Raw genomic sequence first — 23317 nt, 5'->3', positions numbered from 1 at the left:
CCTTTTTAAATAACAAAGCCTACAAAATGATCCACTCCACTTGGTTCAAGTAGCATGGATTTTCACACAACCAGGTTGCATCTTGAATGAGACAGGTGCAGTTGATACCAACGTTGAGATCGGTATTGGGTTCGATCCACACACCACTTCTGTAAACAGCAGAGCATTCACTACGGTGAGCTAAGGCTACGCTAACGAACCTTTATGTTTGTCTGTATTTCCATCGATGTTTGATACATAACAACCGGTGCAGCTAAAACTACTATAGTATTTTACTTAGCTGTATGTGTGTGTTTTAACTCCTTAGGCATACCGGTTTCGCATGCCAGACTGCATTGCTAGCTAATGGTGGCTAAGAAAATGATACGGTCAAACGGGCACAGTTAAAGCATCCAAAAAATGCTGTTTGATTAAAATATGACATCACCATTTCACGCAACAATATATATCTATGATTTGACTTTGACAGCGACTGTTCTGTTGAGCTTGGTGAAATACAGTTTCACTTTAGCGTCATTCTCAGCATTGTGGCTCACTGAGGTCAGCGAGCCATGAATATCATGATGTCATGAATATCATGTCTGTTTTATTTTCAGGTCTTCTGTAACCTAAACAATGACAACAACCTGACCAATGGACCGCTGCAAGTTTGGAGCCAGATCATGAATGACAAACTAGTGTTCTTGGGCCTGCTGTACTTTGTCCAGGGTATCCCCTATGGTCTCCAATCCTCCCTGCTTCCTGTCTACCTGCGTGGAGCTGGCCATTCCCTGACACGCATTGGCTTCACCAAGATTCTCTATTTCCCATGGGTCCTCAAGGTGCTTTGGGCTCCTTTGGTTGACAGGATTGGCACAAAGCGTCGCTGGCTGGTGGGGACAGTATCTGGACTGGCGGTGACATGTCTCTTCAGTTCTGCTCTGGGCCCAGAGATGCACATTTGGGGAGTAGCAGGAACTCTGCTCGCCATGAACACCCTGGCCTCTGTTCAAGATATCGCAGTAGATGGAGCAGCAGTGGGACTGTTGAAAGGCCGAGGGGAGCTTGGATTGGGTAACACAGCCCAAGTTGTGGGCTATAAAGCTGGATCGGTGTTTGCTGGAGGCGGGCTGCTGGCCGTGATTGACGTGGCCGGATGGAGATGGATGTTTTTGCTGTTAACTTTTGTGTACGCAGGTGTGGCTCTTTTTGTGTGGGGAGCTCCTGTGTTGGATGAGGAAACTGTGAGGTGCCAGCAGATGGATGTCGGCAAAAGGGGAGGACAAGGAGTTGATGGTTTGAGGCCATGGAGTGTGTGGAGGAAGATGCTGGCAGTCCCAGGCACCCCTTGGACAGTCCTCTATGTGCTCACATACAAACTGGGTGAGTCCGATTGATAAAAAGCATGTGTACGTGAAAATAAATAATACATAGCTTTGATAAAAACACTAGCTGCGGCATTAGGTACCCCTGCAATATAAGGTGGGGTCCAATACATGACTTGTATGGCAATTAATAGCATCATAATGCTCAGGATTGATTGACACTCCTCGAAGTAGATTGTTGTTATGGTTATTATTTAGCTGCAAGAAAAGGACAAAATATTACAGTATATTACACCACAGTATGATGCAAGCAGTTTGCACCACTGCAGCAACTAATGCAGTAGTTAATACCTAATTGACAATGTCAGTGAAAAATAACATTATTATCTGCTAGTACAACTCTCAAATTGGCTCTTATTTCTGTAAATTGTACCTAATGAAGTGCGCAGACCTCACAGCTAGGAGGCCGGAGTTCAATCCCACCCTCGGCCATCTCTGTGTGGAGTTTGCATGTTCTCCCCGTGCATGCGTGGGTTTTCTCTGGGGACTCCGGCTTCCTCCCACATTCCAAAAACATGTTTGGTTAATTGGCGACTCCCATAGGTATGAATGTGAGCGTGAATGGTTGTTTGTCTATATGTGCCCTGTGATTGGCTGGCGACCAGTACAGGGTGTACCCCGCCTCTCGCACAAGGATAGCTGGGATAGGCTCCAGCACCCCCGCGACCCTGTTGAGGATAAGCGGTAGAAAATGAATGAATGAATGTACCTAATGAAATGTCTGGTGACGTTGCAAAAGTTTTATTTAAAAAAAATCATATTTCAGTGAATCGCAACAAAAATATAACCAAGAAGTATTGCCATTTTACAAACAAACTTGGTATATTTACTTGCTATATTTATGGTGCAGCAAAAAAGCATGCTGCATTTTATTTGATTAAATAAAAGGAGGTCTTTATTGAAGGTCTTTTTCTTTCATTTTTTTAAATGATGCATTTCAGTCAAGCAATGAAATGAAATGTTTCTGGTTTCCATGTTTGAGTAACTAGTGTAGGTCTACTTTTTCATTTTCTGCTTGCATGCTGTGCTCAAACCCGTCGCTAGATGTCGCTGTTGGTATGGCTACGAGTTCAGTCAAAACACGCTACTATACAGTATAAGTTTGTTAAGTAATGACTCCAAAGAAAACGGCGGACCCGATGTGACTTTGCAGTGGGGTATTTCAGTTGAATTCCAAGGAATACATTTTCAAGGTAAAACAATACTATCGGTGAAGCCATACTTAATTGAATGCATGTAAGTTCCTGAGAGAAACCAAAATAAAGTCAGAATTCACGTTGAGAATCCTTTCATTGAGTGTGTGTGGGAGAGAGAGTTTATAGTCTATGACTTTGGTAGCAGAGGGGGATTATGTAAGGATTAAGTGTCTTTGTGTCTATAGCGTTCACAAACTGAAATGGAAGACAGCGCATCTTTCTGATGTGTCTTCATGTGGGTGGAGGAAATGCAATTGTCTGTGCAGATTTGCATAACATTCACTTATGCATGTGCGAGAATGCATAGACCTTTTGTTTTTAAGTCGTGTGTGTGTTTTCGAGAGAGTGTTTGGGGTGGTTCCGTAATCGGATGAGCCCCAACAGACAACACTACTAGACAAAATATGAAGGCTGGCTGGAGCCCCTAATCTGTCTAGGGAGCAACCCCCAACCCCATAGCACTCTCTCTGTCACATGAGCCCATGGGTGCACTCAACTAGTTATAATTGATGTGTTTTCAGCATTGCTACCTTGTGTAGTTGGGTTAGTGACGGCCATAAATCACTTGTTTGAATTTCCCGTAATGCAACCATCAGTATTTCTTAACTTTGTATGGAAACATTGATTTTGAAACCTCTCAGGCTTCAACTTACAGGTGTAATTTCCAATGTGAGACTGTTTTGTTTTTGTTGCAGTAAAGTGGGTGTTTGTGTGAGAGCATGATCTGCCAGTCTGGACCAACCCCCCATTGTCTTTGTTGAGACACAAATAGGGGCTAATACCCCCTCTTCTCATCTCTCCCTAATGAACTCTTGAGGTTGGCCATTTCTAACCCCCATTCCACCGGTGACTACAGACATGATGGGAGCATGTGGGATGTTGCAACATGACCTTAAGAAGATGCGCATAGTGAGGCAGCACTGCATGTTGATTTTATTTAATTTTTAACTTAATGCTTGGTCTTGTCAAATCTTTATTTTTTCTGCATTATCCCACGGTGAATGCTGCTCACTTATATTGTGTAATTCCCTTTTAAACATAGGTGCATAGGTGCAGAAATATCCACCCAGAAGTGCACCAAAAAATTCCAGAGCGCCGTATTTTAGCAATCGGCAGTGAAAAAAAACGTTCTACTCAAAGTGCATTCACTAGAGACTGCTTTTGCAAATGTTCATTTGCAATCTTTGCAGTCTAATTGTGGGTAATATACATTATGTTGCAGTTATTCATACATGACTGTGACGTAGTTTCTGTTCTTCATTTGAAAGATTTTCTGAAAAGTGATGTGTATATTTAACCAATTATATTAATTAGTAAATTAATTACATTTGTAATTTAATTTATTTTAAACAACACAAACTTCCCACTCCAAATGAACTGTATCAAATAGTAGTCCAAACTTCTTTTTTTTTTTTAACAGACATGCATTACTTGAGGATGGTGGTGGGGGAGGAGGGAAACTTATGGCGACAGGAGGATATTTTCCAGAGGGTAAAAGGACTTGCAGGGATGGGAGGCTGATGGAGGGGATGAATTAATGAACAAGCACCACATGGTGCCCTGAGAGGGACAGAGCAACATGAGCATAGAAATAAACACTTTTAGCCATGTAGAATCATTACTGTGTTGGTGCATGGCATCTTTACTTCATTGACCATATACATAAAAATGATGTGTGCCTTTAAAGATGAACTGCAGTTTTTTTTTTAATTTTGCCCATCATTCACAATCCTTTTGTGAAACGTGAACACATATTTATTTCCCTTTTCTGTGCATTCTAGCGTTCTAGCATGAGAAAAAGAGCTTGAAATATAGCTAACAACTGGACGTCATGGGAATTACCTATTTTGATGCTAAAGCCCTCACAAAAAAGCCCCTCAAACACCAACAGTGTTCCAATTTACATACAGTAACTGACTTGTATATTAACCAAGCTACAGCGATGTTGTTGTAGCACCTGTAAAACTGTATTTATCTGGCGGACTAACACAACGCCTCACTAACTGCTTGTCTCAGCGTGCATACCTAGCTCTCAATGTCGCTACAATGACCCAACAAGATTTTTTACCTGATGACTGGAGCACACGGCCATCCCAATGAGAGCGGACATCGTAAGTGTTGTTGCTGAATCTATGCTGCTGTTGGTGATGGAACTATCATAAGTATGTGTATCACTGGACCGAGAAAATACGTTTTTGGTAGTGTTTTTAATCATCAAACTACAGCAAGATACTACATTTATTACTTGTTATCATCAGTGTACGTGTTGATGCCTGATCACAGGATGTATATCAAATGATATACGTTTTTATGTTTTTAGAGGGCTTCATAGTCGAAATTGGTGTGTCCCAATGATGTACATTGTTAGCTAGCTCATATTAACTAGTTTTCTCATGCTTTAATGCACAGAAAAGGGAAATATGTGTTCATGTTTCACATAAGGATTGTGAATGATGGGCAAAATTCCCAAAACGTGCAGTTCCCTTTTAAGATCCAAATGTGCAAAAGGTCAATTCTAGTTGGTCTTAAGATTTTGATCAGATCTGTATTAAAAAGCTAATCATAATCATGTTTGGGGCTTGTCTCACTGAATAATTACTGACCTCTAGTCACCAATGTAGAATTTATATTGCTTGAAAATGGGTAATTTACAATTTGGACCTTATTCAAGCACAAAACGGCATGATTTATTAATTAATATATGTTTGAAAATATATATAGAGAGAGTGAAGCAGTGGAATTCGAACTATAGTGCGTAAATACCAAACCTTGAATAGGCCCATATCTCTTTCGCTTTGATTTCCTTATTTCCTTAAGAACTCTCACAGGCCTCACCTTTTAGCGTGTTAATAGTAAACGTCTCGTTCTGGTTAGATATTTATTCAACTCTGTTCAGTTGGAAAATGTCCATTTCCAAAAGCAGATTGAGATGTCATTAAGGAATGAAAGCATTGTAAGCCTTGTGATGTCAGAGCAGGTGTGAATTAAATGGATAAACTGTGGTAGATAGCGATAGTAGTACGCGCTGCTGCCTGCCGTGCAGATGGCACCGGTTCGATTCCCGGCCAAGGTTTCAACAAACAGCCATTGGAGGTCCTAAACCCGGATAAATGGGTTAGGATTAGGATGCAATTAGGATTTGATAACACTGGCATATAATAATTGTCTGTTTTGTAAAAGATACAAAGTTTAAGCATCCCATAACTCAGTGGCCGCGGGCTTTGGTGAAACAAAACAAGTGTGTACTAATACATTATAAATGTCAGACAGAAATGAATACATCACTCAGACACAGCGATGATGGACTTTTAATTGTTCACCAGAAAAAAATGTCAGTGTCTTTGCTTGACTTAAAGGCTGATAATGGGTGACAAAACATCTCAGACAATAGAGTGTTTTTTTCCCATGTTTTTGAGCCCTGAGGGCCACAGAGAACTCATTGACATCTGCACAAATCTGCAGAGATTCCTCATGTCTTTGTGGATATTTGTGTCAACAGACTGATATGCATAGGATATTGTGAAAGTGGTTTGCATGCAAAGGTTTGTGATTCCTTTCAGAGGCGAAGGAGTGAAATATGCATTGTACTCAAAAATGTAGTATGCATGAACCTACTGTATGTTTGTTTACTATAAGCTGTGGGCAAGGAGGATAATATTGTGTAGTAATAGTGACAGAATGTCCTTAGTGATCTCTGCTGCTCTGCCAGATCTTTTGTCTAAGCTGCATCGTGGATGTGAGGGTTTGACCTCACTGTCCTCATTCACCTCTCACCCACATGTCACCCTGATCCCTATGTATACAACATCCCAACCCCCCATGTGTTACACATATAATGTACAAACACATGCCCACAAGACATTTCTTATCAAACCACTTGGAATAACGCTTTGGTGTAACGTTTTTTAAAGTCAGTGTATAATTACCAGCTTTTCATACTTTTCAACTGAGACAAATGACTAATGATGTTTACTTTTTTTCCAATTAGATAGTTCAGATACAATTCCAAGTCCCTATCCAACAAATTTTTTTCCAAGACAATTTTTTGTAGTCTTGCCGATCTGGTACCAATTCTTTAAATGTATTTATTTTTTTAAAAGTTTTTAACAATTTTTTAATACTTTTTTGTAATGTTGCGTCCCACTACAAGTGACCAGGCAACCTTTGTTATTGATATAAGGATCTTATCACTAAGTTAGTTTATCCCTGGTATGAATAATAGAGATGAAAGTTGCATCTCCGTGTGTACAGTCGCTTGAAACGCCGCAGGTGAGCAAGACCGAATCGGCAAGGGAGGTTAATGTCTGCTGACTGATGTCATATGACATCTACAAAGTGACGTTTACGTGATCGACCCAAACTACCTTGGCGATCTACTGGTAGTTTACGATCAACGTAATGAGCACCCTTGCATTAGACAGTGCAGATGTACTGTACCTAAACAGCTTGTATATAAGCAGTTGAACAGTATAGATGCTTGAGGCAGTTTTGTAGTGTAAATGTTTAATTATGGAACTTTGATATTCTATAGAGGCAGATGTCTTCTTAAAGGTCTGTAAGGTTTTCACAGGGGTCAAAGACTGTGATAAATAGAACAAACCAATCGTGTTATTTATAGATGTGCAGTAGAAATTAACAGTGATTTTGTCAGCACAGGCCAGCACTGCTATAATCCCAGAGTTGTATGGACCTTGTTGTGGCTGCCATTGGCAAAGAAATGTTCTGTGGTAATAATTTGTCTTATGAAGACAGACTAATGAAGTAATCACAGTAAGCGTACTTCCTCCTCTGTGTACTATTTTATGTGTTATAAAACTGTTCTTTTTCTGTTATGGTGACTCCTGAATGAGTATTGACTTTTGTGCTTTCGAAATAAGCTACAGGGTGCCCCATTGAGGATCAATAATGGTGTATGGAATGATGTAAATATTTGCTGAAGAGAAGATGTGTGAAAGAAGTGGTAGATGGCATTTTTGCAAATTAGATATTAGGTTTCAGTTGAACATGTATTCAGCATTCATTTCACTTTAGTGTAATAAAAATAGCTATAGTTGTATAAATATGAACCAACCATACCTCTTTTACATGAAACAATAACAAAATAGAGTGCACTGGTTCCGGGTTGAGAGATTAGAACATATATGTCAACAAGAATGCAGTCTACTAAGGATGTCATTTGTGGTCCGGTGGAGAGGATCTATTATGCTCGTATTCAGCCCTTTGTACTGAGTTGTGAACTCCTATAGAGCAGCTACACATGTCAACATGCACAGAAAGCTTTCAGAATCTGCACCTATTCCAGCTGTATTTCAGTGGTTTTCCAAAACGGTCTCTTTAATTTATTCCACTCATGGCATGCCTCCGGACATGCCCACTCCGCTGTGATTGGTCACACTTCCAAGTGCTCCAGAGGACTTCCGGACTACTGCTGAAAACCCACTTTCTAATTTAGTCAGGTATGTCAGAGACCCCTGACTTAATGTGTATGAACTCAAAGAGTTTTGTACAACCTAAGTAGTAGAAATGTGGTCATTACCCGTTTTTGTGGGACTCCCTGTGTTTAAGAAACTCGGGCGGACCACTAAATGTGGTGGAAAAAGGCTATTAGCAACTCCAGACATCAGTGAGTTTGTAATTTGCACCCTGCACACTATAACAACTACACAGACAACTGCTTACACAAAATAAACACAGGACACTGATAAATTGTTATTGACAGCTTGTGCTTTGGACTCAACTATAAACATGACAGAGTAACGTTGGAAAGGCATGGGACTTCAGCAACAGTTAGGCGGATAGTCCAGCTTTACCCATGGTCGCAAATTAGTCCCATATTTTTCTCTTCATTGAGCATCTGAAACTGCAACCACTTTTCCCTGATTCTTTCCTCTTTAGCTAACACGGTGAAATCTTTGCAGAGCACGGGGGAGGCCTAGCCTACACCTTATACACGGACACACCCATATAAGTAAGGCCGGCTCATTGTGACATCACAAAAAAACGCTGAAGCCATACCAAACCTCTTTTAGGGCTCACTTCCAAATACACAGACCTCATTTAACACGAGAATACAACATTTTAACATCATTTATAGGACAGAAGTATCACTAATTAGGAGTGTGACCACATCCTAAGAGTCAGTCCAGCAAATGTAAACACACTGGAAGTAATGTACATAAAATGACATGCTAAATTTAATCATTCATTCATTTTCTACCGCTTAAACCACACGACCGCCGTGCAGTCCAAATTTAATATTAATACATTTAATAATTCAATAAACCCCCTTTTGGAGCTGAAATCATTTAGTGCAGTTTGCCACAAAATTGTGGGCAAGGGTGTCATAAAACACTAAAACTGTGCTGAAATAAATGCCACTTGAATGAGCAATCTCAATAAACAGAAATGCACAAACCGCCTTCCCTCTGTATGTCACTAACCATCTTGATGTTAAATCGTTGTGTCTGTCTCTGAGTAGTTTTTGTGCCGCCTGTCTCTAATGTAAACACGAACAGTACATTTTCTTACAGCTTGACATCCTCCTCTGTTTCCTCTTCACTAACCTCGTAACAATGTCTTTTGTTGTGCCCCCATGTTCATATGAAGTCTGCAGTCTTTAACTGCTCTTTCCGATTGCTGTCATTGCTGTAGTCATATTTAACTTGGATTAAAAAAAAATGTCATGATTTTCTTTTTTTTAATCAGCTTCTCCTGTCCCTTTACACCCACTTGTCTGTTTCTTTTCATTTCTCTCCTTGTGACTGCCTTTCCCATGGTCTCGTTCCCCATTTTATTTTTACCTTTTTCCTTTTTTCCCTTCCCACTTTGTTCCTGTCCTCCTCTCCTTGATTCCAGCTTCCCCCCTTTCCCTTCCCCTCTGCTCTGCTTGTTTAATCTTTGCACATGTCTAATGAAATCCCTGCTGAAATGGACAATTGTTGCTTTGAGAGTATTTATAGACAGGAATAATCAGCCTTGCTGTGTTTGTCTGCATATCCCCACAACACCCCTCTTTAAAGAAATAATTAGTTGAATGCAGGACGGTGGAAGCGCTGAGCTAAACAACAGGCAAACAACTCTGCCGACATGGGTACTGCTGCTTTATTAGCCTTAATGTACAGTCGATGCGAGTCACAGCACTTTTTGGTTCTTATTTTATTAACATTTGAATGTAGACAATGCACGGTGTGGGTGAACATCTCATTGTTTTCAATCCACAATGAGTTTTATCTGGTCATTAAATTGACAATCACATAACAATTTAAAACAAATATTAAAAGGGGAAACTGAAAGTTTAACACCAGAATACAACATTCTAACATTTATCGGTCAGAAAAGTGGAAAAAGCATAATAGGTCCCCTTTAAGATACAGTACATATGATCAGATTAATATATTTTGGGGTAACGGATAAGGATGTTGTGATTAGGTTTTTATGCTGCCGATACCGATCCTGATAATCCATGAGTGAAATTGACTGATACCGATACTTATATCACCCTCACAAAGACAGTCCCACACACTGCAGACATGGATGATCAGTGGCCATCGATAGGCGCATCCCTACTTACAAACAATAAGGTTAAAAAAGGTCCTGTTTTTGTTGAATTTTTTCCCCCAATACATTTTATATTACACACATAACAAAATGGGAGGTAACTGTACAGGAAAGACTATTGTTCTATTTATCTCTATCTAAAAATAATACATTTGAAATCAATTGTAGGGAGTTTGTGAGCGTGTCAAATGCATTTTATTTTTTTATTAGTTTGTTTGTTTCTATCGTTCAGCCCCCCCCCCCCCCCCCCCCCCAATTATGGGCCCGCCACAATGGATCTTTTTGATCTACATACTGATTTTTTTGCCTTGAGCCCTTATATACCGGATGCCCTTCCTGACGAATATCGATGATGCTTACTAGTGGAGATTACTAATTGAATTATGCTCATAGATCCACTCTGACTTGAGTTAGCATACGTAAATGGCTGTCTGAGTATTATGTAAGATTCTAATTGCAATTTCAATTAACTTGCAATTGTAGTTTTTATTTATTCAATTTCTTTGATTGCTGAATAAGCTATCCACAAAATTATAAATTCTTCTATCACACTTTCCTGTTCTTTTTTTCCTTATATAAAATTAGGTGTGAAAATTGTAAACACCGGAAGTGAACAGACTAGCAGGAATTGCTGAGACTCGGTGAAGGGAAGGATCAAATGCTTTCTACTCTGGGATAGAATGTTGACTAGTGCAAGTGTAAATGGGATGTTATTTATAATATAGCTTTGTTAAGCATATTCAAAATAAACAAAACCATTACCATATTTCAGTCCAGTCTTCACTGTGTGTCTCCACTCAAGGTCTGTGGAGTGATTTTTTTCCACATTCAAAACACGTGTCTGTTGCACAGGTATCCTGATTTGGTCCCTACAAACCCGTTTTGTTGGCTAATCATTCTATTTTTTAACTTGAATATATACATATAGTGACTTGTGGCTGTGATAACTGTGTAAACTGCCAGCAGGGAAACATGAGTGACAGAAGTGAAAGAAAGACACGTGTTACAAACACAGCAAATCCACATTTCCTTCTCCACATTTCTTTTTGTTGGTTTGTCACACCACTGTTACAGCATTGACACTCTCATTCTACTCCTGCACTCCCGATCATTGGGAGCGTCTCACATTTTTTTTTTCTGTGCAGTCTGTTTCATCTGTCTCTCTTCCCTTTTCTCTATTTTTGTTTGTCTCCTGGCTGACTGAGTGAGCGAGTCGTTGGTTGTGTTGTGCGTCTTTGACAGCAACCTGGGAGCCAAGCTGTCACTCATGCAGCTCCTTGGTCCCTCTGTCTTTCTGAAGTCAGTCTCCATTAATATAATAATGGCGTGTAGTCGGCACCACTGAATATTTTACTGTAATGTTCAGCAGAACATTACCCCCACACTCAACACCACACAGAGAAACTCACTGCCTGACAGAAACTTTATTTTGACTGAAAGGTCTGTGTGATGTGTGTTTCATCTAGGAAGTTCTGGTGTTTTTGTTGTGTTTTCCTTTTTGTGCATTAGGAAAAGTGCGAGGCCTCCGTTTGATAGAGTGACTGAGGGTATTCTTTTTCTTGTCAGGCATCTATTATTGACACTTTCCAGGAATAGGTTGAGGTGTGCCACATGCTGGTATGTGATTCTGTAGTCATCATCCCAGGAGAACCTTTTTCTCCATCTTCCATGCTGAACATTTCGGAGTAACATCCATGGTGCAACCCAATGGTTGGATTAGGCCTGGTCTTTAAAAGAGGTGTCTTTACATGTTTACTGTACTTGAAACGTCTTATTGGGATCCTATCTTTATCCTTACCGGTATTTACAGATAGGGCCTTAAATCTTGCAAATGCACTCTGAAATAACCACACATTGAGCCAAAAAACTGTATTTTTTGAAAGACAAATTGTGATGATTTATCCTGGTGACACACTGCTGTATTCATCAAATGATGAAAACAAGGTCAAAGTAATGCAGAAGTTTATTCAATGGGTACAAATGCAGATACTGCGATGAATTTTGCTTGTTTACTTTTACATTTGAAACTGGCTAAAAATCTACTTGGCAAACAGGAATACATTGTACATCTGCAAGCTGAAATATCTTGTTTGGCGTACGTCAGGGGTCAATAATGGGGCCAAAACTGTTCACCTTAATATACATCTAATTATATCTAACTTTTTGTGTGGAGATATGTGGAAATAATTCTAAAAATACACTTCACTCACTAACTGCACTCCCAAAAAAAACGTCAGTTACGATAATCCACAATGAGACCATAGAGAGGCCATACCAAGCAGTACAATTAGCAAAATTTGTTGATCTGGTAAACAACTAAAATTTTGCATAAAGCAAACAATAATATCCAGCCACTCAAAAACGTGACAGAGGAAAAATGTAACTTAAAACATGTATATGTGTGAACAACACTAAATCCTTCAGCATTTCACTATATTGAGTCAAATTATGGAACAAGTTGAGCAAAGAACTCATATTCTTCAATGTCTTTAAGATTTGCATAGAAAAACCTACAAATGTTGCTCATATTGAAGTTACACATGTCCACCATCTCCTGATCTAAAGTATTAACTATATGAAGCATCATATTTACAGAAATGGCATGTTACATTTGCCAGTGTTGCTTGTTGCAATTTTGCGACTTTGGCACCTAAAAGGAGATTTCCACAAGAGTCAACATGCCAAAAGTTTGTAATGCATAGTATTGTACAAGAACCGAGACAGTGTATGAGAACCGAGGCAACACTTTTGAGAAAGATATAGTCTAAAGCCAAATCACATGAAAACGGGGGCGTTTGAAGATAGATGGATGGATAGACTTTCTTTATTGTCATTGCACAATACAAAACAATGTTGTTGCCTGGCTCCCGTATAATAATAAATAATAATGTAATAAATGTAATAATAATATAAATGTAATTCACATGTTGTTCTTACAAGGTAAGAATTTAGGCAAAATTTTATTACATGTTCTAGCATTAGGAATATTCTTTAACATGGGTTTTCCCCTGTGGACAATAGTATTTTGTGTCTACAGTGAACCCAACATAGTACATCTTTGTGGAATGTGGGAAGAAGCCAGAGTGTACAGGCTAATCAAAGTCCACACAGATGTTCTAACAAAGATTTGAACCCAGGATGCCTGATTGTGGGGCCAACATAATACACACTTGGCAGCATTTGTTTTTTCACATCTTTTCTGTTTTCTCTGTTTTCTTCTCCCTCTGTTTGTGAACTGACTTTTCTCTGTCCACACTTTCCTTGTGTCCAGGGGAGCAGGGTGCAGTCACTATGTTTCCCTTGTTTCTGTTGGATCACCACATGACTGCCAGGGAACTTGGCTTCTGGAACGGCGTCATCGCCATGGGCTTTTCCATCTGTGGGTCGTCACTGGGAGGCTTGCTGCTGGCTCAGTTCAGGTAGCCTTCGTTAACAAATTCATTCGTAGTATCCCTTTAATGTCAGCTCATTGTTTCTTTAAGACAACACAACCTTCATCTGTCACAATCAATTGGTTCAGGACCCGACCATGATAAGTGAATGGCGTAGAAAACCTGTATACAATCATACAAATATATGTATTTTAACATTATGAAAGCCCTCTAGATAGGAAGTAACACACAGTCACGTTGACACTAAAACTTGTGCTTGTGCGTGTCGCAGTGAATGTGTTCGGCTCTGTGGGGGATAGGAAGTGACATCAGGGGTTCAGGGTTGAGTTTTTGCAACAGCAGCCCGAGCTATTACGACAGACACAATTGCACCCTGCAGACCCTCCATCAGTTGTTACTGTTGTAGCAGTATAACATCTATAGCTGTGTAATTGTAATGAAATGAATATAGCAGTGTAGTAAACTATATAGTTGCACGCAGTGTAAACGACTGGAAACACATGCACTGCTGCAACAGTGATAGTGGTTCTGCAGAATGACATGAAAGGTTTTTGTCACTCTCCTCCTGCTTTTCCTTCTTTAAGTTTTTTATAGGCATAACTTACTCTCTAATGCATGCTGGTTGTTTTTCCCGTGTTATTTTTTATTACACTCTGTATATGTGTGTGTGTGCGCATGCTTGGCTCAGTGTGTTCAGTAATTTAAGTAAACACAGCCTTGTTGGAGAGCTCAGGGACCGCCAAACCCCCCACCCTCCCACCCCACCCCCCGTGTCTGTTGTGTGGTGTGAGAACAGCATGAGCAGCAAATCTATTACACACATACACATCAGCGTACATGCACACAACACACACAGCCTCCTCAGGGTGCGCACGCACAAATGTTGAATTTGCAGTTACAACCATGTTAGACTTTTTGATTAATATATCAGAGGAGCTGTGTAAATTAGACCACATCTTTTTTTCAATCCTTCTACTTGACTACTGTGCTCAATTTCTTTGGCTTATTTTGTGAAACAGACTGGACTTATTCGACAGAGAGAGAGATGGAAGTGGAGAACATGTCCTCCACCGATTTCGAAACAACAAAGTAGAACTGGAAACATCAGTATTCTACAAAAAATACTTGCAAAACACATTTGGTATCCTAGCAGACATAGTTTATAAAGTAACCTAAACCAAACTGGAATCAATAATTCAACACCAAGCAAGGTCAAATAGGGCATACTAAGGCGTATTTTGTTTTGTCACATAAAAAATTGTTTGGTCACACCTCAGCAAAATATTTTCTTTTGGATTTTAGCACTTATACTAACATAGTTTTTTATACACATAAGCACACACACACACACACACACATGTTTCTTTGAGTGGCAGGTAAACCCTGAGTGATTGGCATTGCTAATCCTTGATGTCAGGAAACAGTGTGGGTTCATGTGCGTGCCTGTTTGTGTGTGTATATTAACAGTGATTAATTATCCTCCTCATGCTGCGGTTCTCGTTAGCTTATTGATTACGTCATGAACCAAAACCACAGGGGGATGATTTTCTTGCACTAACAGCGAATCAATTAGTGTCTGGGGACTTGTTTACTTAAGCACTTGCGTGTACGTGTTTTTGCGTGTGCTTGCGTGTGTGTGTGTGTGTGGTACTCTGTACGTATGTTTGTGCAGCACATGAAGAGAAATGTGCTGCCTAATGTCTACACTATACAAAAGTAATTCTGAACTGTCACAGTCACAAAAAAGTAAAAAACGGAAAGTATTTCTGATGTCTGGATTGCTTGTTTTTGTCTTCATAGCATTGGCGCTCTGATGCGGCGTGTTTTTGTCTTGAGGACTATCAGTATGGTCTGCCAGAGCTCTTTACTCACTGTGCTGGAACCATCGCCACTCATGAAAGGTGAGGCACTGTACTTTTTTTCAACAGCATGCACACTGCACCGTCTGATTAGGTGCCGTAGATGCCAGGAGCTCAATCAAAAAGTCCCATAAGGATCACGATGCTCAATCATTACAATAATGCAACACCTCTCAGTAGGCCAGTGCAGATGGTGTCTTTCAAAACTAAACACTATTATCATCTTTGTTAAAACTGAATTTTGATACAGCTCATTCATTGGTAATCAACAGAATGCAGGTGTTTCCAATCAGGTGGCGAGTCGGTGCACGACACATGTACAGGAAACCAGCTTTGCTTATTCAGTTTCTTGTTCATTTAAATGCCTGGTACAACTAAAGGTACATTTGTGTGGACAAATGTCATGCTAACAACAAAAATAGATAATAAGAGTTAATTTTTTTGGCAGTACAATGCCAGAGCAATTGATGTAAGAACATAAATGATTTTGGTTATGATAGCCAGATATCAGCTATTAGATATTAGCTATTAAATGAAATACTGATTCTTTATTCATTATCTGAAGGGGGTCATAATCCATTATTCATTCATTTTCTACCGCTTGTCCTCACGATGGTCGCGGGGGTGCTGGAACCTATCCCAGCTGTCTTCGGGCAAGAGGCAGGGTACACCCTGGACCCTGCACATATAGACAAACAACCATGTTTGAGCATGTTTTTGCAATGTGGGAGGAAGCCGGAGTACCCGGAGAAAACCCACGCATTCACCATGTTCATCAGAACATGCAAATTCCACACAGAGATGGCTGAGGGTGGAAACGAACTCTGGTCCCATAGCTGTGTGGCCTACGCGCTAACCACTCGTCCGCTGTGCAGCCCATAATCCATTATTTAAGATAAATTAGGAATCACTTGTCTATAGTGCAAGCTGTCAAAAGTCAAATGATCGGAGGTCTGAAGCAAAAAAAAAGTAATATCAATTCTTCCAAGGATGTTGGTGTTCTTTCTCCAGAGAGTCATTCAGTCATTATTGCCTGAATGACACGTGATTTTGTCGCGCAGCGCGTCTCAAAGCATCTGGGAATCAGATGAACGCCATTCATCTCTGCCAGTTGTCTGTTCCCCATTTCAAACCTCTCAGACTGAAAGTGAAGGCCTCTCCCCCTCCACTTTAAAGCCACAACAAAAATGACAGGGAAAACGGAAGCAGAAATACAAGAAAAAGGAAAAACATTCAGTTTCAGAATTTTCAATATTACATGATAACCTTCTACTTCCACAGCTCCAGTCTGATCGGGGTGTGTGTGTGTGTGTGTGTCTTGTGTGATTGAAGTGTCTTATTGTGCACAAACTCTGGCAGCTTGAGTGAATAATTCAGCGTTTGCAGGAGCAGTGACAGATCAGCTCTGTGGTTCTTCTGTGTCTCCCACCAGCACAGCTCAGACGTTCCCCTCGGAGAATACACTACATGTGTTTTGGGGATGAGTGGGGGGGTGTCAGTAGTGCGAAAACACTTTTCAGCAGCACACTTAGTGTACGATGAGTGGTGTAGCAAGCACTAACGGGTGAAAAAAAAAAGATCTTTCTGTAGTTGCTGTGCATTATGTTGTGTGTTTGCTCCTTCAGGTATGGCCATCATGAGCATGAGCGTTCAGCACTTTCTGGGTGGTCTGATAACCACGCTCACCTTCACTACCATGATGCATTGCACTCAAAGGGCTGAGGAGAGCATACAGGTAAGAATCATGTTCTTTTGGAGGCCCAGATTATGATTATGCAACAGCGTTACTTGCCTGACCCTTTGTTGTTTTTTGTTAAGTGTTTTTCCTGTGAGGTCATCTCCTATTTGCAATATGATCGCTCCTTTGGTACCTCTGCACGTTGTTTGATGTCACTTTAATGGTGCTGGTTTAGGATGTTAGGTCACTTCCTGTAGCAGCCAGGCAGGTCCTGCCAGACAGCAACAGACCTAACACCATGTAGCCCCCCTGCCACCCACGCTGCCTGTCACTTCTCATCAGCTGTTTCCACCTGGAAAATCTCAAAAGTCCTCGTAGACCCACTTTCTATTCATCGCTCCCGCTTTGACCCACCACCTTTTTTGTTTTGCCCCCCCTCCTAGCTGGCATTGTCCCCTCCACCCCATCACCTCACTCTATTTCTTTGTCATTCTCTAGTCCTTTAAGTGCTCTCTTTTCCATTCTGACTTTTCCTCTCCTCATTCGTCTTCTCCTCTTTGACATAACTCCTTTTGTCCCCGTTGTAACTGGGCCATCATTGCCTGGAGGTGATCGTTGTTATAGCCGAGCCATTCACTCAGTCAATCTCAAGGTGGCAAATTATCATTTTAATTGCCGTCATCTTAAAGCGAACAAGAAAGGCAAAATTAATAAGAGAGGAAAAAAACTGCAATGACATAAGAATTGTGTTATCTGCTAAAAATTGTTATGTGAACCATGGTAAATTTGAGAGGTTCTCATGACACACACGGGTGAGTGTACAGTATTTGTGCGTGTGTGTGTGTGCATACACACAGGAGGTGGAAAGCATTTGCTGCGCTGTGCACGCAGCGAGTATGTGAGCGTTATTGAAGGTAGAGCTATCCAGTGACTGAAAGCTGACCGTGTGAGTGCTTGTTAACGATCCCCAGGAGAAAGAAACCAAATCTCTGAAACAAGTTACTCGGAATAAAGGAGCTCCACTTAGATGTGGTCACACGGGCTCTTCGGTGTGCAAAGCCGCATACTCTAAACTCACCGTCACTCATCCAAGCCATTTCATTCGCAGTCTCCTGGTGAGTGATGTCCTTTGCAGTGATGCAGTGATGACAACTGGAACTGTTCTACATGAGATTAAGTGTTTTAAAACGACAATAGAATCCTATTCACATTTATTGTTTGTGGCAGAACATTTTTTTTAAATAAAACACTCACTATTGATTGGCATTTTGCCTTGACAGTATTGTGTGTTGCTGGAGTTACCTGCTGAATGCAGCGCTCTCAGGCAGGAAAAGGAAGCTTGAAGATATTAGGTAATACCTCTCATTCGCGATCCATCCTGAAAGCCTGCAGGCTGGGATCAGATCCTCTTCTTAGGTTGGCCTCCATCCATCATTTCAGGTCATGAATTCACATATTCATTTCAATTTTCTTTTCCAATTTTGCAAACAATTTGTGTCCTGTTTCCCTTATACTGTACATTTGTTTACTATCCCTCAAGCTGTTTTGTTTTTTCTCTATATTGTAATACACATTTGTATATTCTGGATGAACTATCGAGTAAGTACACAATGAGTTTAAAGTATAAAAATATAGTTTTTCCCTTTTTTGCCACACACAGATTTAATATAACAGACAACAATCACTAATATACATGCAAAATAATACTAGCAGTTATAGCCACAAGGAATGAGGGAAGTGTGTGTGTGGGTTCCCAGCATGCATTGTACAGTAGTATTAGTAATTGTATATTGTATGTAAATGTATATTATTATAAAGTATTAAGTATTTATTTTGATACACACGTACAATGTGTGTTCCACATGCTGTGTTATAATTTAATTGCAGTGAGTGAGGTGGGTTGATAAGCTCCTGTTAGTTTGTGATGTGTGAGTTGGGGTTTAAAGGTTAAGGTGATTCGTAGTATGCTGAGCGGAGTAGTACTATTGGTTACAAGTATTGCATTTTTCCATAGTACAAGCATGAAACAAGTACAGCTCGTTACTTGTGCTGAAGGAAAATCCTCATTAGGTAACTACTTATGTATTCACTCTTCTTGCTCTGTGGTTGGCCAGTCACACACTCTTTTCTTGGGAAAAAACTAAAACTGGCAACCAGTCCATATTTTACTGCTTCTCTCCCGCAATTAGTGCAACAATTTTGTACCAATTGAGTAATCACTTATTATTCCCATCCATTCCTGCTATTGCATCTTTTACCCATATTTTACCCAGTGCTGCTGTCGTCTCCTCAGGCAACCCACTACAGTTTCCTGGCCACTCTGGAGGTGCTGGGCAAGCTGACGTTCAGTGCTCTGGCCGGGGGTGTGGTGGATTGGTTTGGTTTTCAAGTGGCCTTCCTCTTCTTCCTCACCCTCTCTGCTGGAACGGCCCTGCACGTATGGACGGCAACTTTCACTGGTGCTCTCAGGGAACACCAACTCAAAGAGCAGCCCAAATGAATGTCAAGATCTAGGTTCTGACTGTATGATGTAATGTATCTCCTGCAATTTTGCGGTTTCACTTTATCGTAGTCTAAATATATTAATAATTCATGCTTTTTCTTGGTTGAATACAACCTACTATTTCAAAAAGTATTCACATTTAACCACATTTAAGCATTTTCTAGCATACAAATGGATGAATTAACTAAAGTACAAATATAAGGCAGTAAGAGGACACATACAGATTGTGATATACAGTATTGTACACTGGTCACTTGGTGTTAGTTGGTGAAACGTACGCCGGACAAATGGGCTTTTATTGCATAATGACAATAACATGATACATAACATGGGTTACTGTTGCGGCAGTATTACAGCTAAAACCCAACTCTGAACACACAATGTCACTTCTTGTCCACACTTCCGGAACACATTTATTGTAACACACACGGGCACTAGTATTATTTATGTCTTAAAAGGCTTATTATGTCTACTATAGTTCTATAGTGGGAAATAGAAATGTAAAGGTGACTATAGGGGCGTTATTTATTGTCTAGAAGGCTTCAATAATGTAAAAAATATATAGTATCTAGAAGGTCAGAAACAGGTTTCTATGTGCCAACTCCGAAAATATGTAAAGTAAATAAGGAATCGTACTCCACAGAATTAACTTTAACTTATCACGCTGGGGTCTGGGATGAATTCATGATAAATGAGGGGTTATCGTATATATCAATGCTTGTCAATTATTTTCTGTCATGCTCCCCCCATTTGAAATACTGGAGAAAGCGATAATATTTATTCATTCATTTGTGCTGTACATACTGAACTTGAAACTGAACCCAGGGAAATGCAACAAAACGAGCATACAAGTGTATTCAAGATTTAAATTGCATGTTGAGTACTATGAATTTGTACATATTGGTATGTCTGCAATAAAATAAAAGCCTTTCGTATAAATAAGATAATGGAGTGCAAGGACAAGTGCAAGGAGAAGCCATAAAAAAGTCTTCATACCGACTGGAGTTGTCTGAAAGCTTTGGTCAGAATGCATACATCTGTTTTTCAAAATACGTGTCTGTGGACATGGTCATGCTGAAAAAGCCTTGAAATAACATGATACAAATATGAAATAGAACATTGAACATTTTTCATGTAGAAACAGAAGGTACAAATTGTGAAAATTAGATTCCTATTTTTTAAATATGCATTACACATTTTATTTTCTTAACACTGAAAGTCTTAAATTTCACTGTATTGTGATAAAACCAGGAGCCGACATCTGTGATAAGTGTGACGATTTGTGTGTTGAGCGATGGTGTGTAGTCTTACTGTACTCACTATGGGGACAGCTGTGATCTAGCAAATTAAAGCTGTTTTATTATGTTTGGCATTTTAATATGAACAATCTAGCACTTAGAGTTTTAGCCAAAAGCAATATCACAAAACCCTCCTTTTGATGCTTAATGTGCTGTACCAATATACTAAATGTATAATTTTGATGGGTTATTGTAATTGAGACATAGGTTTGCTACCTCCTATCAAAAATGGTTGGTATGACACAGAAAATGTGAACTTTGCAGCTGTACTGTACATGTAGTCTCAAGTAACTGGCACACAATGTTAACAAAGCAGCAACTGGTAACCAGAGAGGGTTAGTAGAGTGTCCATATGTTAAAAGTCAGCATTGTTTTTGGAGGAGGAGGTTGTCTTGACAAACAAACTGGTAGGTTAGCAGTAAGTGTTGTATGCACACCTACAGCTGCATCACAGCTCAACTTTACACTCTGCATGGTGTCATCATGTAGACATCACAATAATCTCTGCAATAAGCCTGTTCTGTGAAACTTGAAAGACCAATGTCATATTCCAGTTTGTCAGTTTAGGTTAAGTAAAAAAGTGCACTGTAATATGCAAAATGTACTGTCATATATTGTAACTCTCCATGGTACTGTTTTCAATGTCAATTTTGCCAAGCCTATGTGGAATGTTTTCTTCACGAGGCTGTGATTCTAAATCTCATGCAAATGAATGTACTGTATTATAGGAAAGATAGTCTTAGCTCTAAAGCCAGCATTCATTCTAACAGTCACCTGCTTTTAGAATACTAAGTGAATAGGTGTCTACAAAGGAGTATTAAGGCTACACTGAAAGGAAATATGAAATCACATTATGCAATTACAACAGTAAAGTTGACATATACTGCAAAAATGTTTTACCACATCATAATACAAGCATAAACATACACACTTAATGATGCAATCAGTATGAACAACTACACAACAATTACATTATTTTGTGGTTTTACCTCGTGGATAAAGCAGGGGCAGCACACTGTTGCCTGTGGTTAGCATGGCTGCCCCACAGCCAAGTGGTTTTAGGTTAAATTCCGACTTGGTTGTCTCTTTGTGGAGTTGCATGTTCGTGTGCTTAAATGGATTTTCTACAGGTGCTTCAGTTCCCTCCCACCGTCCTCAAAACATGCATGTTAAGTCAATTGGAGACTCTAGAAGGTGTGACTGTTTGTCTATATGTGTCCTGTGATTGACCAATGACCAGTGAACTCAGCTGGGATAGGCTCCAGCTGACCTGTGACCTGGGACAGGATAAATGGTTTAAAAAGAAATTGATGGATCATATACGGTATGGGGTGTCCAAAGTGCGGTGCTCTACTTGTTTTATTGCCCCTCAGCACAATGTAGAAATAAAATTAAACACAAGCAAAATACAACAACCAAAAATGTAGAATGTGAAAAGAAAAGGCTGAAATATGTAAGCAATATACTCACCTGCTATACGTAGTACATTCATTCATTCATTAGTTTTCTACCGCTTACACTCGCTGGGGTGCTGGAGCCTATCCCAGCTGTCTTTGGGCGAGAGGCGGGGCACACCCTGCCTGGTCGCCAGCCAATCACAGGGCACATATAGACAAACAACCATTCACACTCACATTCATACCTATGGACAATTTGGAGTCGCCAATTAACCTAGCATGTTTTTGGAATGTGGGAGGAAACCGGAGTAAACGGAGAAAACCCACACACGCACAGGGAGAACATGTAAACTCCACACAGAGATGGCCGAGGGTAGAATTGAACTCCGGTCTCCTATCTGTGAGGCCTGCGTGCTAACCACTTGTCCGATGCTGCTGCTATAGTACATTTCATGTCATAATATTATGACTTAATTTGAAAAACTTTTCCATTGTTGTGCTTGGGCCTTTTTTCCCTCTTTGGCCATAATACTCCTTTACAGACATCAATCACCCCGGTAATTAATGCCTTTCGGTTGGTCATCCTCTGACTTCTTTCAAAGCACATGTCTTATCTCAACTACTGTGAGATTTGAACACAATAAAAGTTTGAACTGCTGGGTAAATTTAGCAGTTTTATGGGTTTGTGTGTGTCTTGTCTTCTGATTTTTGCCTGTTCACCTCAGCGGTGTAATCCTGTGTGGTCTTAAGGGTAAAGACTGACTGTATTCTCTATACAATGTGGCTTGCTGTGGGCTATAGAGCTGAAAAGGTCCCGTGTCACTGTATCCACATCCAATGCACCTCTAATGACACAACAAATGTTGTGAAGGAGGATTAGGCAGGCTTACATGGCACTTCAATGCACCTCCACTTTAGGCTTACTCACCAAGCCTCATTATCTGGGAAATGTGATTGTGTAGCAAGATAGGTGATGCAAGTACTGAGTGGGAGGACTCTGAAAGAAGAGGTTTATACTTTCTTCACCTGCCATTCTTAGTCAACCAGATCAACGCGCCTGTTTACTTAGGTTC

The 23317-nt window shown here is 40.1% G+C and overlaps 1 protein-coding gene across 3 annotated transcripts; it reads left to right on the top strand.

Annotated features, from left to right (window-relative positions):
• The first annotated feature begins 37 nt into the window (after window positions 1-37).
• mfsd3 (major facilitator superfamily domain containing 3) lies at window positions 38-22913 on the top strand. Of its 3 annotated transcripts, XM_058071280.1 has the most exons (7): window positions 38-175; window positions 597-1053; window positions 1177-1362; window positions 13389-13536; window positions 15310-15410; window positions 16994-17103; window positions 19340-22913. In XM_058071280.1, the coding sequence occupies exons 2-7, from the start codon at window positions 663-665 to the stop codon at window positions 19544-19546; spliced, it is 1143 nt and encodes a 380-aa protein (XP_057927263.1). In that variant the 5' UTR covers window positions 38-175; window positions 597-662; the 3' UTR covers window positions 19547-22913. The 3 variants fall into 3 exon arrangements, with proteins under 3 accessions (XP_057927263.1, XP_057927262.1, XP_057927264.1); XM_058071279.1 differs by having other exon boundaries at window positions 597-1362; window positions 19340-22911; XM_058071281.1 differs by lacking the exon at window positions 19340-22913 and adding an exon at window positions 18155-19116 and having other exon boundaries at window positions 597-1362.
• The last annotated feature ends 404 nt before the right edge of the window (window positions 22914-23317 follow it).

The sequence above is a fragment of the Doryrhamphus excisus genome, chromosome 4 (genome assembly GCF_030265055.1).
Source record: "Doryrhamphus excisus isolate RoL2022-K1 chromosome 4, RoL_Dexc_1.0, whole genome shotgun sequence".
Classification (NCBI taxonomy): Eukaryota; Metazoa; Chordata; class Actinopteri; order Syngnathiformes; family Syngnathidae; genus Doryrhamphus; species Doryrhamphus excisus.
The sequence above is the reverse complement of the archived record's forward strand: the minus strand, read 5'-3'. Positions and strand labels throughout refer to the sequence as shown.

Bases quoted from the DNA above. Each gene is read 5' to 3' on its own strand.
- mfsd3 (XM_058071279.1), top strand. From the start codon at position 663: ATGAATGACAAACTAGTGTTCTTGGGCCTGCTGTACTTTGTCCAGGGT. The intron at 1,363-13,388 runs GTGAGTCCGATT...CCTTGTGTCCAG, and splicing joins TGTGCTCACATACAAACTGG to GGGAGCAGGGTGCAGTCACT. The intron at 13,537-15,309 runs GTAGCCTTCGTT...TTGTCTTCATAG, and splicing joins TTGCTGCTGGCTCAGTTCAG to CATTGGCGCTCTGATGCGGC.